Source organism: Vespa mandarinia, chromosome 1, assembly GCF_050613455.1.
Source record: "Vespa mandarinia isolate Hongniang chromosome 1, ASM5061345v1, whole genome shotgun sequence".
NCBI lineage: Eukaryota > Metazoa > Arthropoda > Insecta > Hymenoptera > Vespidae > Vespa > Vespa mandarinia.
This window is the reverse complement of record NC_140810.1, coordinates 3,235,041-3,244,631: the sequence shown is the minus strand read 5'-3', so window position 1 is coordinate 3,244,631 and position 9,591 is coordinate 3,235,041. Positions and strand designations below refer to the sequence as shown.

The 9,591-nt window shown below is 32.8% G+C and overlaps 1 protein-coding gene across 1 annotated transcript; it reads right to left on the bottom strand.

Moving 5' to 3' along the window:
- Positions 1–258: 258 nt before the first annotated feature.
- On the bottom strand, positions 259–3,020 carry LOC118444938 (proton-coupled amino acid transporter 3). The gene is made up of 6 exons (XM_035873739.2): positions 2,803–3,020; positions 2,258–2,615; positions 1,888–2,069; positions 1,644–1,828; positions 340–499; positions 259–283 (listed from the first exon to the last, which is right to left on the bottom strand). Exons 1-6 carry the CDS (start codon positions 3,018–3,020, stop codon positions 259–261), a joined length of 1,128 nt encoding a protein of 375 aa, XP_035729632.2.
- Positions 3,021–9,591: the final 6,571 nt, after the last annotated feature.

Genomic DNA, 9,591 nt, shown 5'->3' with positions numbered 1-9,591 from the left:
TCTCTCTCTCTCTCGCTCTCTTTGAAGTTCTTTCCAACTGTATCGCAAGTTTTGCATATTTTTTCTTTTTACTTTTTTTTTCCTCTTAATTCTTATCGATTTTATAAATATCCGGAGACAAGTTACAAGCTACGTAAAATTGAATTATCTATTGCAATATATATATATATATATATATATATATATATATATATATATATAATATTACTATTTATATATTTTTTTCTTTTTTTTTTTTTTAATTAACAATCTTAGAGATTACATTACAGGAACAACGACAAGTCTATGATGTAACAGGATAAGACAAAAATGATACATAAGATAATGGAAAAAATTAACGTCAACACTTTTTTATTGTATCTCTCGATTTCCTCGGATTCTTCGATGTATAAGATAGTATATAATATGAGTGGTATAATGACCGTCAATGTAAAGTTGCAAGTTAAACCAATAAGGGCAATTTGTAGGCGTAATCTCGGAATAAACTTTGGTAAAATACCTATGAAGGTTAAGGAAGGTTACGTTATTAATTTCAATCTAATATCGAAATTCACGCTTATGATTTTTACGAACGAAGAGCAAAGGCACGATTGATAGAAGGAGAGAGGAAAGGAATGAGAGAAATTAAGAGAGAGAGAGAGAGAGAGAGAGAGAGAGAATATTGAAAACACAGAAAAAAAAGTTGAGAGATCTAAATATAAATATTTTATTGAACGAATTTAAACGAGGTAAAGACATGATCTAAAGAAATAGCATAAGGATAATCTTTGAAATTCGTTGGATAATATATCTAGACACTAACTATATTATAATCAGATAGGTTTATCGATCGAGAAAGGTCAAAGTTGCCCTCGACGTACGCGGGAAATTCAATTCGTTGCAGACCATCGAACTTCATCGAGTTTACCTTGAAAGTATAACGGGGAAAAGAGAAAAAGAGAAAGAAAGAGAGAGAGAGAGAGAGAGAACGGAGAAAAGAGAAAGATATAAAACAATAACATAATAATTATTTATTATCCTAAAGGGCTATCTTTATAACGTTTTAAAATATTTACGATGTTTACAAAAGAAAAAAAAAAAGAAGACGAATAAAATTCTACATTAGATAAAATTTAATTATAATACAATGTAGACGTTTAAAGTGATAATAAAACAAAATGAAAGTAATCACCAAAATGTTATTAATTTAATTCGTTTCATTATCAGGAACTGATTAAGGTCTCTCGGTATTAAAATAGATTGTCGCAAAAATCAGTGGGGAAAAAAGCAAATATAAAAAGAAAATAAAAAAAACCCTCGATCAACCAAAGGAACTATAGATTAGATTTTGTGGTATTAGCTCGAGAGGAAAGAAACTTGCTGATTTGTTTAATCATAAGCGACGACCCGTGATTAATAATGGTGAAGAATAATGGTAAATACGATTTGTATATTCGTAGTTGTACGGCAATTATTTTTACAAAAAATGATGTCAGTTGGCCGTACTCGTTTTAACGAATCGATTAAACAATCCATTATACGTTCATAAGTTTATTTAATTTTTATTTATTAAGGAGAGATAGAGATAGAGATAGAGATAAAAATAGAGATAGAGATAAAAATAGAGATAGAGATAGATATAGAAATAATTAAGGATAATTTACACGTGAGAAGAGTGATGGCGAATCGAGTGATCAATTCCCATAGATGCGGTGTTCCCTTCTGTATTTTAATTTCTATTATCGGTATAATGTATCGTTTTAAAACTATATTGATAGGAACGTAAGATAATAATCCATAGGTAAAATAAATTGCTAAAGCTTGTGTAATATATGCTATTAAAGTATACCTGGAAAATATATTTCAGACATTTATTAAATTAATCATGAACTAGAGAATCAATATTACCCGTCTCCTTTCTTCTGTATATTATGAATAAAATTTTCCGATACGTTTGAACCCCATTTAACGTAACCGACGATACCAACAATTATGTGAATACAAACGATAATCGTCATACATTGTTTCAATATACCATATAATTCATTATAATTCCATAGCTTACGCGTACTGTGTTCTATCGCTAAAATCTGATAAGAGATAAAATTTCGTTTGTAGCAAAAAGTGGGTGGATGGGGGGAGAGGAGGTGGTGGTTTAAATGATATACGCTCATAATAAAATGAAATAATAATTTTTGTTTTCTTTCTATCTTTTTTTTTTACTTTTTGTTTTTTTTTTTTTTTTTTCTTTCTTTCTTTCTTTCTTTTGTACACTAACCAAACCTGGGGACGATAAGCCGCAGAAAACAATACCGAAAAATCTGGGATAATAGAAGAGCTCTTTGTTCAATATTAACCAATTGACGCTGCCGTTATCACTTTGATAAGAGTAAACTAGGCCAATAATCGTAGCGTTTAATATTAGAACGTTACCGATCATCGAATTGAATATCATCCCCTTTAGATCTTCCGATAAATTAATTAACATGAAAAGAGGAAAAAATATCAATATGTAATGACCAGGATAATTGTTTTCCTCTATTCCTGCGATATTTCGTAAAATGTCACAGATAAAGTCCACGCAAATTGCACCGATATCGACGTAATAAACAATTAACATTATGTTCGTGAAGTATCTGAAAACAAAAGGAAAGAAAACAAAAAAAGAAAAAAAAAGAAAACAAAAAGAAAAGAAAAAAATGATCGAATTATATTATATACGAAGAGTGGCGAAATTATTTTTTTTCCATTCTTCTTTTCATTTTTCTCTACGTTGTTTTTTTCTTTTTTTCTTTTTTTTTTTTTTTTTTCATTTATACGAACTTTGCCAAATCCAAAAGAATTTTGGGAATATTTTCATTGGCAATTTTCAGAACCGTGACAACGAGCTCGTCGTACATGACCATTGGCTTTTCAAGACGTATTGATATCAAATGATGAACATTAAGAAGTAATCGTAGAGTGATAGTGATTAAAAAGCCCATAGCAATCGAGAAAATGATTCCAAAAAGGAGACCAACGCAAGAGAATGCATATGGCATAGCGAATAGTCCAACACCCATGATACTCTTTCCAATGATGATCGTTATATCGAAGTATCTGTTGATAAATAATTAAAAAAAAAAAAAAAAAAAGGAAGAACCAACCCCATCCCAGGCGATCCCACCCCCGGCCCCGGCCCCAAAAGATGTAAAGATTATTTGAATCATTTTTTTTTTTTTGTTATTGTCAATGAAATCGAACGTTTGTAATCTTACGATATAAATCCCATTGAAGAATTATTTGTATCGTAATTGATCTCATCGTTATGTTCATCGGACACGTACGGAGTCTCTTCTGGACTTTCGTCGAGCCTAAGAAACAAACAAAAAGAATAATAAATAAAAAAAAAAAGATATCAAAGAAAGAAAGATTGACAAAAATTGAAAAAAGACAAGAATAAGACAAATTAAATAGAGAGATATAAACGAAAATAATCGCTCGACTTTTCTCAAATTAACAAACTCACATTTTCGATGAATTATCGTAACTGTCACGCTTATTCGTTTGACGTATGATAAAAAAAAAAAGAAAGAAAGAAAGAAAGAAAGAATGAAAAAAAAAAAGAAAAAAAAAAACAAGAAAAACTCTATATCGTTCGATAACAGTCATAGACCGATGCATATTCAGATTTGTTATATTAAATGATTTCGTCGATCGATGATGCGTTGTCATCGAAGGATTACGAAGTATTTAAAAATTGAAAAATCGTATTGTCATCGTACAGAATCCAATTTATTGGATTGATTGCTTTCAATCGAGATAATTGACGTTTATATACGATAGAAATCCATAAGGATCTTTTGAACAATCGTCAAAGATCAACGCGGATTTATCGGTACAACTAATTTTTAACGAAAGAAAAAAAAGAATTTACACGTATAACAGACATACGTACACTTTGAAGAAGGAAAAAAAGAAAGAGAGAGAGAGAGAGAGAGAGATAGAGAGAGAGAGAGAAAAAGATCTCGAACAACAGTGTTATTGTGATTCTCTCTCACTTGGTCTGTCCCAAGCTGACCGACTTAACTCAAATGCAGCCTCCGTTACGAACCTTTCCCGAGGGATTTAACGCCTCGCGGCTCCTCATGGATCGGATAGAAGGGATCACGGACGTCCGCCGGTTCGTCAGCTTTAACTGTGAATCGACCGGTTAAGAACCGACGACAAACCACTTTCTCTCTCTCTCTCTCTCTCTCTCTCTCTCTCTCTCTCTCTCTACTTCTATCTATCTCTATCTCTATCTCTATTTATCTATCTCTCTCTCTCTCTCTCTCTCTCATTTTTCTTTCTTAGAATCAACAGATTATTTAAGGATGATTATTAACTTAACCTCAGAATTTTCTTTTCTAGAAATTATTCGTAAATATTTATTATCGAATTTTTTACTATAGTCAAAAGAAATTGTTTAAAAAAAATTAATAATTTGTTTCGTAGAATTTCCCAAAGTATCGGTCAAATTGAAAAAAATTTCAAATTTATTTGAATAATTAATATGTTTAAAAATATTAATACGTGCGAATTGTTGAATATGTGTTAATTAAAAAAAAAAATTTTTTTCTTTTTCTTTGTTTCTACCTCGAATATCATATCGAATGAACAATTCAAAGCTGTCATATTGCATTGAGAAAATATATTATCGAAACAAATAATTCGTATATTCGAGAAATTCTCAAAGTATTGATCAAATAGTAAAACAAATAATTTCAAATGTGAATGTAATTGACACATTCATTTAAAATGATGTAACTATTACAATGTACATTTTATTAAAACATTACATTGATAATGATTACTTTTTGCGTTTGGTTTTCGATAGCTTCGTTCATATCGTTAAATCGATTTAATTATATTGAGTTATCGTATCAAAATAATTTTGAATTCAATGAATTGCTATCAATGAATTGCTAACAACACGGCAATTATACTTTCGACTGGATCCCAAAAGATGACCGTTCGTGGTAAGTGGATTCTTGATTCGTAAAAGTTTGGAAAGTCTTGATCTATTGGATTTGTTTAAAAAGTTTGGGTCCAATTTATTAATTCAGCATCGCTAAACATTCTTGAACAGTGGCTTTTGATAAATTTAATATCTCTAATATTTTGAGTACTTTAATGCCGGTTATTCCTCTCGATCAATGTTTTGGTTTGGTCATGAACAGTGTTGGAAGTTCTTCTCGAGTATTCTCGGTGTTCAAGATTGAAATTCCTAAAGTTTCCTAACAACTTCCTAACAGTTCTTGCTGCTAAAGCATTATCTCCGTAAAACGGCACAAATCTTTAATACCGATTTTATATATATATATATATATATATATATATATATATATATTTCATTGTTGACTTCTCCTGTAATAATAATAATAATAATAATAATAATAATAGTGTCAACTATAGAAACTATGCTTCATTATTTTCTTTTTCCATCTTTTATCAGAGATCACAAAATTAGAGACGAGTCACTGGATTAAAACAAAGGATATCGTTAAGTACTTCAATCGGATTGACTACAGTTTCAATGTAATTAGAATTACAAAGAAAATTAATATGATTTTAATATTGTTATACTAATAATACATTAACATATTTTAATCTCTAAAGACATACGCGCATGTACACACACATATATATTAAAATATAAAAAAGTGCTTGGAACTTCGTGGACAACTCTGACAAAATAAATTCAGTAAATGAATAAATAAATAAATAAATAAATAAATAAATAAATAAATAAATGAAAAAGAGAGAGAAAGAGAGAGAGAGAGAAAGAAAGAAAGAAAGAAAGAAAGAAAGGAAGAAAGAAAAAAAAGAGGTCAATCTCCGTTAGGACATCTGGAGCGGAGAACTCGTTAATGGTGACTCGTGTGTCGTTGCGTTGCAGGTCGCTAAATGGAAGACGTCGAAGGTAAAGAGGGACGATAATATCGGGGACGTCCCGTGGCGGTAGACTGTGACTAAATCCACGGTGCCCATGCAGTGTTTACACTCGAGATGATGCCTCCAAATGCTAATACGCGTACTCGCGCCCCGTGCTTTAGCCCGTGGATAGCCCGTTCCGTAGCCCCCGGCTTTCTGGTTTCTTAATGCTCAATCGCAATCCAATGAAAAGTGTATGAATGGCAAGCGATTATCAAGTCGAACGGGCGCCCTCAATGTGTCCGTCGAGGCGTCCGCGGTCCCCCCGCTGTGTTAACCGACAACGAAACGACGGATGCCAAATGGTGTACGAATCTTTCTCTATTTTTTCCTTCTTTCTTTCTTTTTTTTTTCCTTTTCCTTCTCTCTCTCTCTCTCTCTCTTCTCTTCCTTTCCTTTCTTTTCTTTCCTTTTTTCTCTCTTTCTCTTCCTTTCCTTTTTTTTATACTTTTTTCTCTCCCCTCTCTCTCTCTCTCTCTCTCTCTCTTTCTCTATATCTCTCTTTTTTCTATCTCTCTCTCTCTCTCTCTTTTTCATTCGAAATGATTTTTTTCCCTTTCCCCTATTTGAACAGATTACGATATAATTCTAACGTCTATTAAACGATTCTACGTAAGTATGTGTATATATATATATATATATATGTGTGTATGTATGTACACATATATGTAAAATGATCGAACGAATCATATTAAACTATTATTTGATCGTTGTTAGTCTATCGAGAGAATGATCCTGAACGATTGGTCCTTTGGCACGTGCGCAAGAATTCTCTGAGGACTTTCTCTACGGGACGTCCAACGCGTTTACGTGAATACCGAATCAGTGACTTCGAAAAAACGATCTCACAGTGTCGGCAAACATCGAAATTCGTATCGTTGAATTCGACTATAGACACGATCTTTCATTTTTAACAAACGAACGAACGAACGAACGAACGAAAGAGCGAACGAGTTGTTTGGATTTTACCAGAGGCTCGTGAAAAAATATCACTGACCGTATATATAATTTTTTTTTCTTTCTTTTTTCTTTCTGTTCTCTCTCCCTCTCTCTCTCTCTCTCTCTATTTATCTATCTATCTCTCTTTCTCTCTTTTTTTTTTTATTATTATTATTTCAAGACCCTCAGGTTATACCCTGGCTACTTTCGTTTCGTTTCGTTTCGTTTCGTTTTGTTCCGTTTTGTTTCGTTTCGTTTTGTTTTGTTTTGTTTTGTTTCATTTCGTTTCGTTTCGTTTCGTTTCGTTTCGTTTCGTTTCGTTTCGTTTTGTTTCGTTTCGTTTTCCGTTCGAACAGATCGCATGCGATAAATTTGGTATCGGCGAAATACGATAAGCGAGAACAACCGATCGTTTCTGGCCTTTACGGAGGAAGCGTGCCAATGACAACCGCATTGCTAAACGATTGCTTTGATCGGCCGACGTCGAAATTTCCAAATAGAGAAACGTATAATCGATGAGTCCGAGCTTCGATAGATCTACGGGATTATCGCTTTAGCTTCGATATACATTTTATTAAAAAAAAAAAAAAAAAAAGAAAAAAAAAAAGAAGAAAACAAGAAAGAAGGACAGAAAATAGGAAACAAACAAATATAATAATAAAGAAATATAATCAATAAAAAGAAAGAAGGAAGAAGATCTATTATAATATAACGATTTTGATTAGGCATTTTACGACGAGATAATTCGATGTTATTGCGCGAACTTGAAAAAATATTTCGTGGATTGAACTTAATGAAGTATCTTATTAGAAAAAAAAAAAAAAAAACAAAATATGACAATAAATTTTTATCTGTTAAAAAATTCATGAAATATGATCGAACGAATATACAGATTTCCGTGGAATTCTATTTTAAACGCTATTACTAAACGAAATCGATTAGAAAGACGATTTCTAAATTTACTTTTCTCAGATCATCGAAAACGCAATCGTCATAATGATATCAACTGAAAGGAATTTTCATTTATTCATGATATTGTACAATTTAAATAGATTAAAAATAATAACAAAAATAAATTTATATATATATGTATATATATATATCTTCTTGTTAAAGCAAGTAAATACCTTCGACTAATGGGATAGATATAAATAAAAAAAAAATCGATCGGCATTTCCTCGACGTTAAGAAAGGGGCCATTTTATTCGTCGATCTTTCATTAAATTTCTCGTTATATTTTACCTGTGAAAAAAAGATGAAAAAAAATGAAAAAAGAAAAGAGAAAAAAAGCACAAAAGAGAGAGAGAGAGAGAGAGAGAGAGAGAGAGAGAGAGAGAGAGCGAAAAAGAGAGAGAGAAAAAAGAACGGCCGGACAAAGTACCCCAACGACCAGAGTCGAATAGAAAATTTCGTTTGACAATTCAAAGCCCGACATATTTTTCGAATTAGCTAATAAGCGGCACGCGTGGACGAGCGCATCGACAGGACGAACGCGTTCCCTCGGCAAAGCCTTTGAAAACGCGTATGCCGCGGTGGTTGCCGGCCACCGAAAGAGAGAAACAGGGAAATACAGAGAGAGAGAGAGAGAGAGAGAGAGAGAAGAAGGGAGTGGGGAGACAACGAAAAGGAAAAAAAAAGCGTGGGGGAGGAGGAGGAGGAGGACGGGAAAGAGGTGGAGGTGCTGGTCCTGGTACTCGTGATGCTGGTACGGATGATGGTTCGGGGAAAGGGATGAAGAGGGGAGAGTGGGGGATGGGTAGGGAGTATTTGTTGGGTAGGTAGAGGAGATCCACGTTGGCGTCGAAACCACGAGAGCGTGAAAATGTTTTGCAATTTCGAAATCAGGCGTGCGTGCGTGCGTGCGTGCGTGCGTGCTGGTTTGCGGCAGCAAAGCGCGTTACCGGAAACTGCCGAGCGTTGTGTGCTGTGCGAGGAGGATGGTGTATGGTACCGAAGCCTATGGTGTTACCGTTAGTGGTGGTGGTCAACTGCGGATATCAGAGCTTCTCGCCGCAAAAGCGGATTGCGGTTCGGCCGGGTAACACGCATTAAAAACGCCTCGCGCACAGATATACGCTACCACGTTGTATGTTCTTCTAGTCTATTGCTGTTGCTGATACTGTTATATTACCTTTCTACTCGCCGTTTCTACTCCTGCTGTTGCTACTATTACTACTACTACTACTACTAGTATTAATGTTGTCATGTAGTAGTTGTCGTAGTATTCGTAGCCTCGTAGATTTTTTCTGTGTTGTTATTGTTGTTATTGTTGTTATTGTTGTTGTAGATTCATTCGATGGGATTAAAAAAAAAATCATCTGTGTCGGATAGTTGTATTTATATCTTAAAATTGTTAGAAAATATTCCTACGTCCGATATAATTATTATTATTATTATTATTATTATTATTATTATTGTTATTATTATTATTATTATTATTATTATTTATTATGAAATATTATATATGTATTATTTGTTAAGGCAAAATCTAAATGATACTTTCATATATTAACATCGCGTGGAGAAATTCAAAATCGAAAAGAAGAAAAAACGGAACGATGAAAGTAAAAGAAAGTAAAAAAAAAAAAAAAAAAGAAAATGAAAAAAAAATGGAAAAGAAAGAAAGAAAGAGAAGAAAAGTAAAGAAAAGAAAAAAGGATGAGAAAGTAAAATCAAATAAAATCCTATCACAGTTGAAAGTAACTCGTATAAGTATTT

What these genes read in the sequence shown, in the direction of transcription:
- LOC118444938 (XM_035873739.2), bottom strand. Translation starts at nt 3,020, where the DNA reads ATGCCATATGCATTCTCTTGCGTTGGTCTCCTTTTTGGAATCATTTTC. An exon ending in ATTCTTTTGGATTTGGCAAA is followed by an intron (nt 2,616 to 2,802) that starts GTTCGTATAAAT and finishes TTTTGTTTTCAG; the next exon opens with ATACTTCACGAACATAATGT. An exon ending in CGCCATCACTCTTCTCACGT is followed by an intron (nt 500 to 1,643) that starts GTAAATTATCCT and finishes TAACCTTCATAG; the next exon opens with GTATTTTACCAAAGTTTATT.